Source organism: Pristiophorus japonicus, chromosome 24 (genome assembly GCF_044704955.1).
Source record: "Pristiophorus japonicus isolate sPriJap1 chromosome 24, sPriJap1.hap1, whole genome shotgun sequence".
NCBI classification, from domain to species: Eukaryota; Metazoa; Chordata; class Chondrichthyes; family Pristiophoridae; genus Pristiophorus; species Pristiophorus japonicus.
In genome coordinates this window covers 10570494-10589777 of record NC_092000.1, presented here as the reverse complement: position 1 = coordinate 10589777, position 19284 = coordinate 10570494, and the positions used below count along the sequence as shown (strand labels likewise).

Genomic DNA, 19284 nt, shown 5'->3' with positions numbered 1-19284 from the left:
AAGGGCAGTGGATTGGACACTGGGGTAACAGGGGCAGTGGATTAGACACTGGGGTAATAGGGCAGTGGGGTAGGCACTGGGGTAACAGGGGCAGTGGATTAGACACTGGGGTAACAGGGGCAGTGGATTAGACACTGGGGTAACAGGGGCAGTGGATTAGACACTGGGGTAACAGGGGCAGTGGAATTGACACTGGGGTAACAGGGCCAGTGAATTAGACGCTGGGGTAACAGGGGCAGTGGATTAGACACTGGGGTAACAGGGGCAGTGGAATTGACACTGGGGTAACAGGGCCAGTGAATTAGACGCTGGGGTAACAGGGCAATGGGGTAGACACTGGGGTTATAGGGCAGTGGATTAGACACTGGGGTAACAGGGGCACTGGATTAGACACTGGGGTAACAGGGGCAGTGGATTAAACACTGGGGTAACAGGGGCAGTGGATTAGACACTGGGGTAACAGGGGCAGTGGATTAGACACTGGGGTAACAGGGGCAGTGGATTAGACACTGGGGTAACAGGGGCAGTGGAATTGACACTGGGGTAACAGGGCCAGTGAATTAGACGCTGGGGTAACAGGGGCAGTGGATTAGACACTGGGGTAACAGGGGCAGTGGAATTGACACTGGGGTAACAGGGCCAGTGAATTAGACGCTGGGGTAACAGGGCAATGGGGTAGACACTGGGGTTATAGGGCAGTGGATTAGACACTGGGGTAACAGGGGCACTGGATTAGACACTGGGGTAACAGGGGCAGTGGATTAAACACTGGGGTAACAGGGGCAGTGGAGGCAGTGGATTAGACACTGGGGTAATAGGGCAGTGGGGTAGGCACTGGGGTAACAGGGGCAGTGGAATTGACACTGAGGTAATAGGGCAGTGGGGTAGGCACTGGGGTAACAGGGGCAGTGGATTAGACACTGGGGTAACAGGGGCAGTGGATTAGACACTGGGGTAACAGGGGCAGTGGATTAGACACTGGGGTAACAGGGGCAGTGGATTAGACACTGGGGTAACAGGGGCAGTGGAATTGACACTGGGGTAACAGGGCCAGTGAATTAGACGCTGGGGTAACAGGGGCAGTGGATTAGACACTGGGGTAACAGGGGCAGTGGAATTGACACTGGGGTAACAGGGCCAGTGAATTAGACGCTGGGGTAACAGAGCAATGGGGTAGACACTGGGGTTATAGGGCAGTGGATTAGACACTGGGGTAACAGGGGCACTGGATTAGACACTGGGGTAACAGGGGCAGTGGATTAAACACTGGGGTAACAGGGGCAGTGGAGGCAGTGGATTAGACAGTGGGGTGACAGGGGCAGTTGATTCGACACTGGGGTAACAGAGGCAGTGGATTATACACTGGGGTTATAGGGCAGTGAATTAGACGCTGGGGTAACAGGGCAATGGGGTAGACACTGGGGTTATAGGGCAGTGGATTAGACACTGGGGTAACAGGGGCACTGGAGTAGACACTGGAGTAACAGGGGCAGTGGATTAAACACTGGGGTAACAGGGGCAGTGGAGGCAGTGGATTAGACACTGGGGTAACAGGGGCAGTTGATTTGACACTGGAGTAACAGGGGCAGTGGATTAAACACTGGGGTAACAGGGGCAGTGGAGGCAGTGGATTAGACACTGGGGTAACAGGGGCAGTTGATTTGACACTGGGGTAACAGGGGCAGTGGATTAGACACTGCGGTAACAGGGGCAGTGGATTAGACACTGGGGTAACAGGGGCTGTAGATTAGACATTGGGGTAACAGGGACTATGGATATGACACTGGGGTAACAGGGGCAGTGAATTAGACGCTGGGGTAACAGGGCAATGGGGTAGACACTGGGGTTATAGGGCAGTGGATTAGACACTGGGGTAACAGGGGCAGTGGATTAGACTCTGGGGTAACAGGGGCAGTGGATTCGACACTGGGGTAACAGGGGCAGTGGATTCGACACTGGGGTAACAGGCGCAGTGGATGAGACACTGGGGTAACAGGGGCAGTGGATGAGACACTGGGGTAACAGGGGCAGTGGATTAGACACTGGGGTAACAGGGGCAGTGGATTAGACACTGGGGTAACAGGGGCAGTGGATTAGACACTGGGGTAACAGGGGCATTGAATGAGACGCTGGGGTAACAGGACAATGGGGTAGACACTGGGGTAACAGGGACAGTGGATTAGACACTGGGGTGACAGGGGCAGTGGATTAGACACTGGGGTAACAAGGGCAGTAGATTAGACACTGGGATAAACAGGGCAGTGTGGTCGGCACTGGGGTAACAGGGCAGTGGGGTAGACACTGGGGTAATAGGGCAGTGGGGTAGGCACTGTGGTAACAGGGGCAGTGGATTAGACATGGGGGTAATAGGGCTGTGGGGGAGGCACTGGGGTAACAGGGCAGTGGGGTAGACACTGGGGTAATAGGGCAGTGGGGTCGGCACTGGGGTAACAGGGCAGTGGATTAGACGCTGCGGTAACAGGGGCAGTGGGGTAGACAATGGGGTTACAGGGCAGTGGATTAGACACAGGGGTAACAGGGGCAGTGGATTAGACACTGGGCTAAAAGGGGCAGTGGATTAGACACTGGGGTAACAGGGGCAGTGGATTAGACGCTGGGGTACCAGGGCAGTGGGGTAGACACTGGGGGTAACAAGGGCAGTGGATTGGACACTGGGGTAACAGGGGCAGTGGATTAGACACTGGGGTAATAGGGCAGTGGGGTAGGCACTGGGGTAACAGGGGCACTGGATTAGACACGGGGGTAACAGGGGCAGTGGATTAGACACTGTGGTAACAGGGGCAATGGATTAGACACTGGGGTAACAGGGGCAGTGGATAAGAGACTCGGGTAACAGGGGCAGTGGATTAGACACTGGGGTAACAGGGGCAGTGGATTAGACACTAGGGTAACAGGGACTGTGGATTAGACACTGGGGTAACAGGGACTGTGGATTAGACACTGGGGTAACAGGGGCACTGGATTAGACACTGGGGTAACAGGGGCACTGGATTAGACACTGGGGTAATAGGGCAGTGGGGTAGGCACTGGGGTAACAAGGGCAGTGGATTAGATACTGGGGTAATAGGGGCAGTGGATTAGACACTGGGGTAACGGGCAATGGATTAGACACTGGGGTAACAGGGGCAGTGGATTAGACACTGGGGTAACAGGGGCAGTGGATTAGACACTGGGGTAAAAGGGGCAGTGGATTAGACACTGGGGTAACAGGGGCAGTGGATTAGACACTGGGGTAACAGGGGCAGTGGATCAGACACTGGGGTAACAGGGGCAGTGGATCAGACACTGGGGTAACAGGGGCAGTGGATTAGACACTGGGGTAACAGGGGCAGTGGATCAGACACTGGGGTAACAGGGGCAGTGGATTAGACACTGGGGTAACAGGGGCAGTCGATTAGACACTGGGGTAACAGGGGCAGTCGATTAGACACTGGGGTAACAGGGCAATGGGGTATACACTGGGGTAACAGGGGCAGTGGATTAGACACTGGGGTAATAGGGCAGTGGGTTCGGCACTGGGGTAACAGGGGCAGTGGATTAGACACTGGGGTAACAGGGGCAGTGGATTAGACACTGGGGTAACAGGGGCAGTGGATTAGACACTGGGGTAACAGGGGCAGTGGAGGCAGTGGATTAGACACTGGGGTAACAGGGGCAGTGGATAAGAGAGTCGGGTAACAGGGGCAGTAGATTAGATACTGGGGTAACAGGGGCAGTGGATTAGACACTGGGGTAACAGGGGCAGTGGATTAGACACTGGGGTAATAGGGGCAGTGGATTAGACACTGGGCTAACAGGGGCAGTGGATTAGACACTGGGGTAACACGGGCAGTGGATTAGACACTGGGGTAACACGGGCAGTGGATTAGACGCTGCGGTAACAGGGGCAGTGGGGTAGACAATGGGGTTACAGGGCAGTGGATTAGACACAGGGGTAACAGGGGCAGTGGATTAGACACTGGGCTAAAAGGGGCAGTGGATTAGACACTGGGGTAACAGGGGCAGTGGATTAGACGCTGGGGTACCAGGGCAGTGGGGTAGACACTGGGGGTAACAAGGGCAGTGGATTGGACACTGGGGTAACAGGGGCAGTGGATTAGACACTGGGGTAATAGGGCAGTGGGGTAGGCACTGGGGTAACAGGGGCACTGGATTAGACACGGGGGTAACAGGGGCAGTGGATTAGACACTGTGGTAACAGGGGCAATGGATTAGACACTGGGGTAACAGGGGCAGTGGATAAGAGACTCGGGTAACAGGGGCAGTGGATTAGACACTGGGGTAACAGGGGCAGTGGATTAGACACTAGGGTAACAGGGACTGTGGATTAGACACTGGGGTAACAGGGACTGTGGATTAGACACTGGGGTAACAGGGGCACTGGATTAGACACTGGGGTAACAGGGGCACTGGATTAGACACTGGGGTAATAGGGCAGTGGGGTAGGCACTGGGGTAACAAGGGCAGTGGATTAGATACTGGGGTAATAGGGGCAGTGGATTAGACACTGGGGTAACGGGCAATGGATTAGACACTGGGGTAACAGGGGCAGTGGATTAGACACTGGGGTAACAGGGGCAGTGGATTAGACACTGGGGTAAAAGGGGCAGTGGATCAGACACTGGGGTAACAGGGGCAGTGGATCAGACACTGGGGTAACAGGGGCAGTGGATTAGACACTGGGGTAACAGGGGCAGTGGATCAGACACTGGGGTAACAGGGGCAGTGGATTAGACACTGGGGTAACAGGGGCAGTCGATTAGACACTGGGGTAACAGGGGCAGTCGATTAGACACTGGGGTAACAGGGCAGTGGTTTAGACACTGGGGTAACAGGGCAATGGGGTATACACTGGGGTAACAGGGGCAGTGGATTAGACACTGGGGTAATAGGGCAGTGGGTTCGGCACTGGGGTAACAGGGGCAGTGGATTAGACACTGGGGTAACAGGGGCAGTGGATTAGACACTGGGGTAACAGGGGCAGTGTATTAGACACTGGGGTAACAGGGGCAGTGGAGGCAGTGGATTAGACACTGGGGTAACAGGGGCAGTGGATAAGAGAGTCGGGTAACAGGGGCAGTAGATTAGATACTGGGGTAACAGGGGCAGTGGATTAGACACTGGGGTAACAGGGGCAGTGGATTAGACACTGGGGTAATAGGGGCAGTGGATTAGACACTGGGCTAACAGGGGCAGTGGATTAGACACTGGGGTAACACGGGCAGTGGATTAGACACTGGGGTAACACGGGCAGTGGATTAGACACTGGTGTAACAGGGGCAGTGGATTAGACACTGGGGTAACAGGGGCAGTGGATTAGACACTGGTGTAACAGGGGCAGTGGATTAGACACTGGGGTAACAGGGGCAGTGGATTAGATACTGGGGTAACAGGGGCAGTGGATTAGACACTGGGCTAACAGGGGCAGTGGATTAGACACTGGTGTAACAGGGGCAGTGGATTAGACACTGGGGTAACAGGGGCAGTGGATTAGACACTGGTGTAACAGGGGCAGTGGATTAGACACTGGGATAACAGGGGCAGTGGATTAGACACTGGGGTAACAGGGGCAGTGGATTAGACACTGGGGTAACAGGGGCAGTGGATTAGACACTGGTGTAACAGGGGCAGTGGATTAGACACTGGGATAACAGGGGCAGTGGATTAGACACTGGGGTAACAGGAGCAATGGATTAGACACTGGTGTAACAGGGGCAGTGGATTAGACACTGGGGTAACAGGGGCAGTGGATTAGATACTGGGGTAACAGGGGCAGTGGATTCGACACTGGGGCAACAGGGGCAGTGAATTAGAAGCTGGGGTAACAGGGCAGTGGATTGGACACTGGTGTACCAGGGCTGTGGGGTAGGCACTGGGGTAATAGGGGCAGTGGGGTAGACAGTGCGGTTGCAGGGCAGTGGATTAGACACTGGGGTAACAGGGCCAGTGGATATGACACTGGGGTAACAGGGGCAGTGGGGTAGACAGTGCGGTTGCGGGGTAGACAGTGAGGTTGCAGGGCAGTGGATTAGACACCGGGATGGGGGGCAGTAGGTTTGATACTGAGGGACTGGGTACCTTGCTAACTAGGCTTACACAAGAATGGGTGAGCAGGTGAGGGACACCCACAAGATGGTATTCCAGCACGAGTTACGATCTCCGGGGATTTGGGGAAGGTGGGAAATCTGGAAGAAAAAAAAGAAAAGCTTCACCTTGGCAAGGACGTGCTTGTCTTTGATTATGTATTCGTAGGTGGTGAGCAGGACGTTGAACTTCCCACTTCGAAGCAGAGGAACAAAGGCCCTTCGAGCTGCCGGGGAACCCTGAGAGGAGGAAGCAGAGTAGCAAAAAACCGTCGTCATTGCATCTGCACAGCCAATAATAATCACTCGCTTGTCTCAGAACATCCAGTTCACAGAACCAGAGCATCAAAGATGGAATTACCTTGTACGAGATCCGCGTTACGGATGGCGCCCACTTATCAAACTCATAGGCCCAGTTTGAGAGAGTTCTGTAAATACAATTTGGCGTCATTACTGCAGGTGAGCACCAACGTACAGAACTTACTGGCTCATTATTTTACGAGTGATAGCTGCGATTAGAGGGCTGGGAACTCAGCTCGGGGATCAGGTTGGACTGTGAAGTCATCACAACAAACCCTGAAAGATTCGTATTAGACCCAGAGATTAAATTACAGACTTGAAATCACTCCCATCTACCACTTCTTATTCATAAACTATGTTTTTTGCCACATGCACTACATTAAAATAAACATTTCCTTTCCCTGCACCTTCTACTTGGGCCCTGCTTGTCTGAGAGGCTGAGTGAAAGCCCGTTCCCTCTCCTCCACCAGCAGCCCGTTCCCTCTCCTCCACCAGCAGCCCGTTCCCTCTCCTCCACCAGCAGCCCACTCCCTCTCCTCCACCAGCAGCCCGCTCCCTCTCCTCCAGCCTCTGGCTGGCGTTGTGCCCGTGGGCTCAGGTCTGCCCTTGGGTACAATGGTCTCTGCCCTGGTTGGCGATGCTGATTTATAAAAGGAGCAGGGTATTAACAGCGTGTGAGTTTTATAAAGAGACTCTGCCGTCTCTCCCAGGGACAGAGCACGTACAGGGTGCAGTGAAACGCATGATTCATGCAATAAACAATTTGGAACTGGGCCAGTCAGTCACTGCTTCCTGACATTAACCGGATCAAAGGGGTGACAGCAATCAATCAAAATGCACAGAGGTTCATTTATGCAGCGTTGGAAACATCTCAAGGAGATTCACAGACGAGTTACTTATAAGTAACTGTTGTGCAGCAAACGCATCAGCCTTCATGCACACCAGCAGGATTCCACTAGCAGCAAATGGACAGTGTTTGGCGGTGATGGTTGAGGGAGGAATGTTGTTCGGGATACCAGGAGACCTCTCCCTGCTCTTCTTCAAAGAAATCTTTTACATTCTCCTGCAGCAGTGAAACAGGCGGAGCCGCGGTTTAACATCTGTGCTAAGAATGTTCCAGGAAAAGGATTTAATGGTTTTGGTTAAATGCGTGCCAATGAGTCAAAAGATTAACTAGTACCCTCCCCCTCTTAACTCAGCATTGAATACTCTCTACACTGTGCTAACGGGGGGCCTATTTTAACCTATCCCGCCCGTTGAGGAACTGACAGAATCGGCTGGTTTCACGATTTTACTCGCCTTTGTGATCAATATTGGGGCAGGGTGTATAACCGGCGATCCACCTGATCCCATGGACTTCCCAGCAGGAAAGCTAAGTCAAAATTACCCCAAAATTACAGGTTTGTAGAGCTGTTGGCCCAATGGAGTGCTCTCTATTTGGGAGTCCTTCCTTTATTTATTGGGGACTTGGCCCGGAAGGTGTTGCACAGAGCAGTTCCGTGCAATCAGTTTTGAAGTCAGTTCACAGCCTCCCAGGCCGCCTGCAATTTCTGCGGTCTGGAAGAGTCTGTGTTCCATGTGTATGTGCAATGTGTGAGGTTGCAGCCCCTGTTCCATTATTTGAAGGGGCTGCTCCTCAAATTCTGGTTGCACTTCAGTCCCACACTCCTGATCTTTGGGCACCCGGTGCGGAGGGGAACGGGTAGGTTGGAAGGCCTCCTCGTAGGACTGCTCCTGGGCATGGCCAAGGGGGCCATTAGCTGGTCCAGGCAGCAGGCGGTCGAGGGGGTTGTTCAGCCCGACTGCTTGCCTCTCTCGCAGTTACATCCGAGCCAGGGTGTCCATGGAGATGGAGCACGCGGTGTCCACCGGTACGCTCGCGGCCGTCCACGAGAGGTGGGCGCCGGAGGGACTGGAGTGCATCATCACCCCTGGCAACCAAATTTTAATTTGATTCAGTTGAGTGTCCAAGTTTAATTTGTTTAATTGTGTCGGTTTTAGTGCTCCCCCCTCCCCTGACTTTTAACCAGGGGGCACTTGATTTACAGGTGAAACTTAAAATAGTTATGAAGCTGTTGAGTTGTGAGTGGCCTAGCCAGTCATGTGATGTTCACAAGACTCAATAAAACCCCAGCCAGTTGAGTTCAGGGGATCCACGATGAGGCAGGTGGTTGTGAGCCTGGTGGATGGACTGGTAATGTGTAGTGTGATTGTTAATAAACCAACTAGTTCTTAATGGCAATGTGTTGCTATGAATTCTTAAGCAAAGAACCCACAAAGCAAATATATTACACCGTAGGATCTGGGAGAGCCGTGGAATCCTTTTCCCCTGATGTTCTCGGCACAGATGTTAAACTGAGGCTCCATCAGCTCCATTGGTGCAGGAGGATGCAAAAGATTTCTTTGAAGAAGGGCAACGGGGAGCTCTCCCAGTGTCCTGGCCAACATTCCTCCCGCAACCTCTGGGAGGTAGAGACGCGAGTGAGCGGGTTTCTCCTTACGAGAGAGGTACTATGATGAGGAAGGGTCCGTTGATGCGCTTGTGTTCCATGAGGTACGTGATGAGGGCTATGGTCTGAATGGTCTTTCCCAGACCCATTTCATCGGCGAGGATTCCATTCAGGTTGTTGTTGTACAGAGAGACCAGCCACTCCAGACCTTTAACCTGCATAGAATTACGTAGAATTACACAGAATATACAGCACAGAAACAGGCCATTCGGCCCAAGTGGCCTGTGCCAGTGTTTATGCTCCACATGAGCCTCCTCCCACGCTACATCATCTCACCCCATCAGCATAACCTTCTATACCTTTCTCCCTCATCCAGCTTTCCCTTAAATGCACCTATGCTATTTATCTCAACCACTGCCTGTGGCAGCGAGTTTCACATTCTAATCATTCTCTGGTTAAGGAAGTTTCTCCTGAATTCCTTATTGGATTTATTAGTGACTATCTTATATTTATGGCCCCTAAATCGGGCCCATCCCACAAGTGGAAACATCTTCTCTACGTCTACCCTACCGAACCTATTAATAATCTTAACGACCTCAGCCTAGAGAAAAGATTCCCAATCTTTCCTGGTAGTTATAATTATCATCCTTGCAGAGTACAAGGACAAGATGTTACTGAAAAAACAGGCGAGATAAGGAGAAACTTTTTTTAATGCAGCGAGTTGTTGTGGTCTGGAACACGCTGCCTGAAAGGGCAGTGGGAGCAGATTCAATAGTAACTTTCAAAAGGGGATTATATAAATTTGCAGGGCTATGGGGAAAGGGCATGGGAGTGGGAATAATTGGATAGCTCAAAGAGCCGGAACAGGCACGATGGGCTGAATGACCCCCTTCTGTGCTGTTATTTTTCTATAAACTTGCTGCTTTTATTTTTTTTGGAAGGTGTTTACCCACTTCCCTTTCTGTGGCCACCTTGGACAGACAGGTCGATTGGTGACCTGCCCAATAAAAGCCTCTGGTCAGGCCGCACTCTGAAGGGGTGTTTACCAATGTTCCTGCTAAGCTGCGCAGCTGTGCAGTCATCTGCAGGCCACCCATCGGCTTTTACACTGTAGGTGCCCCACAGGCACAACAATTTGAATGGGCCGCGCAGGAGGCAGGACGGCTTACGGGGCGGGAGGACATTGGTAGTTACCCCTCGATCCAGTGTTCCTCTCTGGTTATCCTTTGTGGAAGCGCCTAGCGTTTGCCTCTCTACACCCAGGGATCGGGGACTCGCTAACCTGGCAGTTAAAGGCGCGTTTCCGTGATTCGTCCTCCCATGGCGCAGGAAGCAGTAGAAACCTGCAATCCAGAGCTACGGAAAGGGGAGTCGGGGGGATCGATGGTCTAACGCGACTGTGCTGCCATTGAAAGAAATCCAAATATGCCCAATGGAACACGGCCCCACGCTGTCCTTTACCTGATACTGTTTGAGCAAGCCGTTTATGAGCAGCGTGGACTGAATATCCACCCTCTCAGTCACCGCGTGAGCCACTGCGTAATAGGACTGCAGACCACGTATACTGGAGAGCGGCGCACTGTACTCATCATCCACGTCCTGTTTAGCGTTCCTACAAGATGCAATTAGTCCCAGTTATCGCACTGCAACAAATAAATGTCTCTCTCCATTCACATGTTGCTGCACATTTTATCTCCATCCTACTCCAGACCCATTACCCCCATTCCATCCTACACCCGTTCCCCCCCATTCTGTCCCAGACCAGGTCCACCCCCATTCTGTCCAGACCCGTTTCCCCCCCCAATTTTGTCCCAGACCAGTTCTCCCCCCATTCTGCCCCAGACCCGTTCCTCCCCGCCATTCTGTCCCAGACCAGTTTCCCCCCCATTCTGTCTCAGACCAGTTTCCCCCCCCCAATTCTGCCCCAGAACAGTTCCCCCCCCCCATTCCGTCCTAGACCCGTCTCCCCCCCCCCATTCCGTCCTAGACTCATTCCCCCCCACCCCCCCCATTCTGTACCAGACCAGTTCTCCCTCCACCATTCTGTCTCAGACCCGTTCCCCCCCCCCATTCCGTCCTAGACCCGTTTCCCCCCCCCCCATTCTTCCCCAGACCAGTTCCCCCCACCATTCTGTCTCAGACCAGTTCCCCCCCATTCTGCCCCAGACCAGTTTCCCCCCATTCTGCCCCAACCTAGTTCTCTCCCAGCCGCGATGTTGGTGCACTTACTCTATGATCTGTCTTGCGTCAAGCTCAGACACTTCTTCGCTGTCTGGATCCTGGATTTTCTTTTTCTCCTCGGGTGCAGGAGGCAGTGGTAGCGGGGGTACCGACTCCTCCTCTTCCTCCTCCTGAACACAAAGCACAGTGATCGATGGATCAGGGCGTTTACCTCACCCAAGTACCCGCCTGACCCAAGCAGTGACCCTCATGTCACATGCAAGGTCAGTCTCCTGCTCGAGTACATTATTTTATTATTTATCATTCTCGGGCTGTGGGCGTTGCTGGAGGTGATGGTGGGCCTTCCATTTGAACCACTGCAGTCCGTGTGGTGAAGGTACTCCCACAGTGCTGTTAGCGTGCGTGACTTGGAGGGGAAAGTTCAAAACCAGGACTGAAGTGTTAGGCTCACACTCTGCTTCTCCCGGTGGCTCGTGCAGGCAGCAAATTGCACAGCAATATCCCACAGTCAACCTCTGGCTTGCATTGGGTGAGCTCCCAGCTGGAGCTGCGGTTAGGGTGCTGCAAATTACAGTAGGCTAGGGAAGGAAAAATCATTTTCTTGAAATTAGCTGGGGACTCTGGTCCAGCGACTCTTGCTGGAAAATGCCTGGGTGTGGATTGTGGACAGTGACTGGCTGATCCAGGGCTGCCTTCACAGTTGAACAGCCCGCTGGCACTCACTGCCTAGGATCACAGGTGGAGAACAGCTACTTGGTCGAGGTACCAGAGGACGGCTTATGCTCATCCCATCATGAACCTGTGCCCTTCGGAGGTGGGGAGAGGAAGGAGTCAGCACTGTGAAACAGTCTCACTTTAAGCTTCTGTTCAACCTGCTGGAACATTGTAGGAATGATTAGAATCACAGACCTGTATAGCACAGGAGGCAGCCATTTAGCCCATCATGCCTGTACTGGCTCTCTGAAAGAGCTATCCAATTAGTCCCACTCCCCTACTCTTTCCCTGTAGCCCTATCAATTTATCCAATTCCCTTTGGAAAGCTAGTATTGAATCTGCTTCCACCGCCCTTTCAGATCGTTCAAAAAAATAACAGGATGACTGAAATCCTGTCTTTCCGTTCTCTGCGGAGTGGAGTTGGTCAGAGGTGCAGCAAGTCTAGAGCGTATGCCGATTGGCTGGTGAGTTGTGAGGGAAAGCAGCTCAGAGTTCGGCCTACAGTGGGCATGAATCTGCAGCGCAGGTCACCTTTGGTGAGAGATGGGAGCCGCCAGCAGAGGCACTGTCTGCAAGTGGCATCAAGCACACGCCCACCCAACCCCTGGGTGCTTTATCTGTAGGACAAGAGTCACAGGCAGAGCACGAGCTGCCAGGCTGTGCCAGTGAGTGGGTTTAGGCAATGTTCCCCTCATTTTTTGGGGTGCGTGACCCCTTTAAGGGGCTGCGCGGCCCATTCACGGTTTTGCGCATGCGTGAAATTTAACATTGGAAAAGCATGGCTTACAGGGAGTGTTGGTTTTAGGGTAGTGTTAAGACGCTCAGTCAGTGCTTAAATCATACAGACTTTATGACATTTATATAATTAGATCGATACCAACACACCTCAGGCGGGAGAAGCCCATCACTCCATTTGCCTGCCCAACCAGTTATCTCATTGAAATATCTCTGTGTAATTCATAAAAATAAATCATTTGAAGCGAGGTGGGGGAATGGGAGTGAAATCAGAAGGAGCGTCCTCAACAGGCTGGCTGGGTGTGAGCAGCACTGGTCTACAGAGCAGGAGGGAGCACGCAGATCTGTAAGAGGAGAAAATGTAGGAGGGGAAGGGAGTTTAGGAAAGGGGAGGGGAGGGTGTGAGGGCAGAACAGGTGGGTTCCTCATGTACACTCTCTAAACCACCAAAGGATTCACCAGATTTTTTTTTAGTATTCATGCGATCTGGGCGTCGCAGGCAAGGCTGGCATTTATTGCCCATCCCTAATTGCCCTTGGGAAGATGGTGGTGAGTCGTCTTCTTGATCCGCTGCTGTATTTTTTTTGAATGGACAACTGAGTGACTTGCTGGGCCATTTCAGAGGGGCAGTTAAGAGTCCACCACATTGGTGTGGGTCTGGAGTCACATATAGGCCAGACCGGGTAAGGGCGGCAGATTTCCTTGCCTAAGGGACATTAGTGAACCAGTTGGGTTATTACGACAATCCGGTAGTTTCATGGTCACCATTACTGATACTAACTCTTTTTTATTTTCTAGATTTATTTAACTAACTGAATTTAAATTCCCCAGCTGCCGTGATGGGATTTTAAACTCATGTCTCTGGATCATTAGTCCAGCCTACTGGATTACTCATCCAGAAACATAACCACTATGCCACCGTACCCATTTTTAAACAAACAATTGTGCTCATCGAGTTGAAGGAGGCGGTGCTGGGCAATTGAAGTCTTCCCATTCCGAGCTCGGCCAGGTGTCGGTGTGATCGCCCTCTCCTCCGCCTCAATCCCCTGCCTCAGGTGAGCATCCCCCTACTGCACCTTATATGCAGTAGGGTACTTATATCGGCAGTCCAGCTTTGTGCTGCAGCCCATCCCCTCATGACCACAGGATCTTTGCAGCAGAGTAACAGCACACTCTCATCCTGCAGCCTGGGCTAGACTTGCACTCAGGTCCCAGAGGTGAAAGGTCAGCATCTATACTATTGCCCCTCCCAGTCTCCCCTCCACTCCACCCCACCCCCGCCAAGTTCAGCATAAGCCTGTAGGGTCACTGTCCGCACTCCCAGTATTAATAGCGCGAGTACATTCTAAGACTCTTGATTACTTCCTGCTAAAAGACACATGGATTGACTCGAGATACATTCTTTAACATGTTGCGTTGCCTTCCAATCTCCCCTACTTGTGGCCAAGTGGCTAGGCAATCTGCTTCCGAGTACCACTAGGAGGCGCACAACTGTGGCCAGGGGAATGACTCCTTCCCCCTGCCTGTGGGGCCATGATTGATTGGTGTTTCTCAGCACTCCAGTAGCACAGCTGAGATCAGCACACCCTGCGGGGTGGGTTCAATCCTGCACCCCACCACCTAACTTATGAATGTTCACGGGTTAAGGAGTCAAAAGGTAAATTCTTAATGAGAAACAAAAATTAATTTCTACTGGAAGTACGGTTGTCCAATCTGTGCCGTTAATGGCTCAACTGGACTGTCCCGGAGACTCACAGCAAGATCAGGGGACAAATCCAGTTAAAGCACTCGACCGTTCCAACTCTGCTGGTAGCTCGACAGATACACTGCCTGGTGCAGTATTCCGCCATATAGTCCAGGAGGTCTGAGGTTCAATCACAGATTTTTCAGCATTAGAGCAGTGAAAATAGCCTCAGGGTTAGAGATGGGGGGGAGGGAAATAATCAGCCAGTGCTCCTGCTCCTGTTGTAGAATGAGGGTGTCGCTGGGTGAGGACAGGTTAGCTTATAATCTGTGCAGGCCATTAGACGCGTAGAGGGCATCGCAGATGATCCAGACTCGGTTTCTCTTCCCCCTGCCTCAAAGAATAGCCACCTTGGTAAGGTACCAGACGGTGCTTGGCTAGCGTGCAAACTGTACCCCAGCAAGGATCAGCATCCTCAGGAGAGGGGAGCAAAATGGAGGGGGCACTAAAGTGCTTGGTTGGGGACGCGACCCCCTATTCCAGGGCAGAATTAGCCAGTTCGCTCACAAACAACGTGAAGACTCACGGAAGCCTTACGCTCGTTCTAATGTGCTTACCAGCAGTCCCGAACGAGACCTGTCCTCCGACATGATTAGCAGCCTCCAGTCTGTCGTATCCTGACGTGATTTTAAAGACAGTTCATGAAAAAAAATAGTAAAAAGCACTGTATCCAAAAATTAACAGTTTGCAGTCGCCCCTGCTCCAGCCAGCGACTTTCCCCAAACAGCGCGCCCCGCTTTGTCTGCTGTTGCATTTTAAAGGGACAAGATGTAAAACGGCCGTGGCGACTTTAGAATGCGGCCGAGACAAAAAGGATAAAGCACTGTATCAATACGCAGGAGTGAGGCCCAGCGGGATTATGATCATTGCTTTTAGCACTATGCAGCTTAACAACATCATCAGTAGTTCTTAAAATAAGCAAAGACAACGTCAAAGGACTGGAAGAACAATCTGGGCTGGGCGATTGGAGTGGCTGGGAACCACTCCCGTTATAACGCTCCCCGTGGTCTAGATGCACGGCTCCATCAGATGCACGTTATAACGAGGTGTCCTGCACGCTAGCATCTAGACAGGCTGCGTGCCCTTTTTTTTTGCTCTCACCTCTTCCTCTTCCTCGGAACCGCTGTCTTCGCTGTCGGAGCGCGGGGCCACCTCGTACCTGCCCGGAAGAAATGACAGCGACGTCAGATGGAGGACTGGGAGGGGGACACTTTCCACCGGGTGCACGAGTCAAGGCAGGGGGTGTCCCATGTATGGAAGGGGGAGGGGGAAGGAAGAGACTCCTAGCTCGGGCAGTGCCTGTAATGTATTTGTTTCCTGAGTCCTTTGCTTAAGAATTCATAGCAAGACATTGCTATTAAGAACTAGTTGGTTTATTAGCAAAGGTTTAACAATCGCACTACACATTACCAGTTCAACTATTTTAGTTGTTCACTTTAAACAAATTCCTCCTGCAAGGTGGGTCACACTCCAAAATAAGTTTTTTCCAGTGCCCCGTTTTTTTCCTTCCTTTTTTTTTTGGGCACTAAAAACAGAAATTACACAAGTGCCCCCTGGCTAAAGGAGGAGGCGGGGCACTAAAACCGGCAAATTAAACTTTGAATTGAAATGATCAAATTAAAATTTGGTTGCTGGGGGTGATGATGCACTCCAGTCCCTCCGGCGCCCACCTCTCACGGAAGGCCGCGAGCGTACCTGTGGACACCGCGTGCTCCATCTCCAGGGACATCCTGGCTCGGATGTAACTGCGGAAGAGAGGCAGGCAGTCAGGTTGAATGCCCCCCTCGACCACCCGCTGCCTGGACCGCTGATGGCCCCCCTTGGCCGTGCCTAGGAGCAGTCCTACGAGAAGGCCACGTTACCAGTTCATCCACCAGGCTCACAACCACCTGCCTCATCATGGATTTCCCGAAACCAACTGGCCGAGGTTTTATTGAGTCTTGTGAACATCATGTGACTGGCTAAGCCACTCACAACTCAAGAGCTCTACAAACCTGTGAGCATACTCGCGGGTACACACATTACACTGCCTAATCCTGCTGTGATTCCACATTCGCTGGGCATCAAGGCAGGAGGAATCCTGGCCAACTCTTTCTTCTCCCTGGTCCAGGGACATCAAGGATAACTAGAGGGTTCCATTGGCTTGAGACCAGCGAACACAGCACAGATCTGGGTTTGAGCCTACCACTCTACGGATCTCTGTGCCTCAGTACCACGCCGGATGCTACATTTAAATCCATTGAGTTTCCTGAGCTGCCCTGGAAGCCTGTGGTTTGATACATCTCAGGAATCTAAAGGAATGCTCGGACCCAGTTTCCCATCCATGGCGGTGAACTTTGCACTTCCCCTTGGTTCAGTGGCTCAGTGGGTAGCATTCTTGCCTCTGAGTCAAAAGGCCATGGGTTCAAGTCCTGCACCAGAGACTTGAGTCCAAAATCCAGGCTGACACTCCTAGTGCAGTGTTGAGGGAGTGTTGCACTGTTGGAAGATCCGTCTTTTGTATGAAACATTAAACCGAGGCCCTGTCTGTTCTTTCAGGTGGACGTAAAACATTCCACGGCCACTATTTTAAAAAGAAGTTCTCCCCGGTATCCTGGCCAATATTTACCCTCAACCAACAGATTATCTGGTCATTATCACATTGTTGTTTGTGGGATCTTGCTGTGCGCAAATTGGCTGCCGCGTTTACCACATTACAACAGTGATTACACTCCCAAAAGTATTTCATTGGCTCTGAAGTGCTTCGGGATGTCCTGAGGTTGTGACAGGCGCTATATAAATTAAAGTCATTCTTTCTTTAGTTCCACAGACATTGGACATCATCTACGGTTGTGTCAAAGTCTTTTTGTTTTTCCAGATTTTAGCAGTGATTGACTGTGGCTCCCCGAAAACTGGGAGCAGAGGGTGTCATCGCCAGGAGCAGTCCAGCCTACCACAGGAGGGTCACTCAGTCATGCAGTAACTCCGCTCCCAGGCCGCCCTCGGCCTAGAGGACTGGTGATGGAGAGCCAGCGATGGGGCAGAGAAGGATGTCGAAGGAAACGGGGCCGTGGCGGGTGAGATGTGAGGTTTTACCCAAGCCGCGCAGAGACGCGGTGTGCTCCACTTACCCGGGATTCATTTCCAACCAGGTGTCCAGCTGGCCGGCTTTTGGTGCCTCCGCTCCGGCCAGGATTCGGCCGCTCTCCAAGTGAATCACCTTGACCGGCAAGTCACTCATTTGGCTCGTTTCATCCAAGAGCTGAAGAGAGAGCACATTTCTCAATAAGTAAACCCACCTTCTCACTGCCCCAAGATTATACTTCACCAGAACACTGACTATAGCAGATTCATCCGTTGTTACTAAAGCTGTGGGCCTTTTTTAAAAAAATGTCACCCTTTCATAGGAGCAGGAGGAGGCCCTCGAACCTGTTCCGCTATTCAATTAGATCATGGCTGAACTGCATCTTAATTACATCTGCCCGCCTTGGTTCCGTAACCCTTAATACCCTTCCCCAACAAAAATCTATCAATCTCAGTTTGGGAGTTTTCAATTGGCTCCCCCCTACCCCCAGCCTCAGCAGCTTTTTGGGGGAGAGGGCTCCAGATTTCCACTACCCTTTGTGTGAAGAAGTGCTTCCTGATGTCACCCCTGAACAGCCTGGCTCTAATTTGAAGGTTATGCCTCCTTGTTCTGGATTCCCCACACCAGAGGAAATAATTTCTCTCTCTGTCTACCCTGTCAACGCCTGAGATTATTTTAAACACCTCGATTAGCTCACCCCTTAACCGTCTACACCTGAGGGAATACAAACCTCGGCCTTGCAACCTGTCCTCACAACTTAACCTTTTTAGCCACGGAACCGCTCTGACTTCTCGAGACAGCTTTGTTGATGCTAAGGATAAACAGGATGGACTGCTGGTCTCGCGTCCCATTCACTGCGTCACCCATAGCTCAGATCCAACATGGTGTCCGTCCGTGGTTTGCAAATGGTGTCTGTCGCCCCCCCCCCCCCCTCCCGCCCCGCCAATCGGTGCTCTCGTACTGAGACTGAATTTGTTAGGTTTGGTTTTAGTTGATATTGTGAGCGTGTGCATTGACGACTTGGTTGCAGCGCGCCCTGCCCATGCAATGGTTTGCAAATGCACTGAATATGTTGCATTTTTTTTTAACTGGGCAATGACCCTTTTTATCGCTATCAGGTAAATTATGACTGCAGGACGGTACGGGGCTGGAGGGAGCTCAAGCCGATCCCGTCACCTCTGGCAAGAGGCAGTACACACGACCCCCAAACTCTGTTTTACTTCAGGCAGAGGAGGCTGAGGGGAGAGTTAACTGAGGAGTATAAAATTATGAGGGGCCAAAGATAGAGTGGATAGGAAGGACCTATTTCCCTTAGCAGAGAGGTCAACAACCAAGGGGCACAGATTTAAAGTAATTAGTAGGAGGTTTCGAGGGGATTTGAGGAAAAGTTTTTTCACCCAGAGGGTGGTGGGGGTCTGGAACTCACTGCCTGAAAGGGTGGTAGAGGCATAACCCCTCATCACATTTAAGAAGTACTTGGATATGCACTTGAAGTGCTGTAACCTACAGGGCTACGGACCGAGAGCTGGAAAGTGGGATTAGGCTGGATAGCTCTCTTTCGACCGGCGCGGACATGATGGGCCGAACGGCCTCCTTCTGTGCCGTACATTTCTATGATTCTATGAATAAACAACGGCTATTCCTCCACTTCTGTGACAGGAGCTTCAAAAGCCCACAAATATTTGCCCTGAGATTTTCTGGGTGTGAGGGAGGAGGGGTCTTGCCTGGCAGTCTGAGAAAGGAAGGGGTGGAGGGGGCGAGGCCACAGCCTGGGCAGTTCATGGGGTACCCTTTCCCACAACATTCAATACTGCTCTTAGTATTTGCTCTCAGAAGGCAGCCCCACTCCAGGCAGCTTCAGTAGACATGTCGCAGGCTGCACCGGCTCAACTTCCCCATTAACAAGCTGAAACGGCAGTGATTCTGGGATTAAAAACAGGAAATGCTGGGAACACTCAGCAGGTCAGGCAGAATCTGTGGAGTGAGAAACGG

General features: G+C 51.9%; 1 protein-coding gene across 6 annotated transcripts in view; it reads right to left on the bottom strand.

Moving 5' to 3' along the window:
- Nucleotides 1-19284, bottom strand: part of smarca4a (SWI/SNF related BAF chromatin remodeling complex subunit ATPase 4a) — a 168279-nt gene that overhangs the window by 66012 nt on the left and 82983 nt on the right. For all 6 annotated transcript variants that reach the window (XM_070867225.1, XM_070867227.1, XM_070867230.1 and 3 more), the window contains exons 12-19: nucleotides 17339-17469; nucleotides 15330-15387; nucleotides 14786-14845; nucleotides 11084-11205; nucleotides 10316-10466; nucleotides 8906-9069; nucleotides 6466-6532; nucleotides 6234-6344 (exon numbers count right to left, since the gene is read on the bottom strand). In XM_070867225.1, the coding sequence (XP_070723326.1) occupies nucleotides 6234-6344; nucleotides 6466-6532; nucleotides 8906-9069; nucleotides 10316-10466; nucleotides 11084-11205; nucleotides 14786-14845; nucleotides 15330-15387; nucleotides 17339-17469 (864 nt within the window). The remainder of the gene's footprint in view (nucleotides 1-6233; nucleotides 6345-6465; nucleotides 6533-8905; nucleotides 9070-10315; nucleotides 10467-11083; nucleotides 11206-14785; nucleotides 14846-15329; nucleotides 15388-17338; nucleotides 17470-19284) is intronic.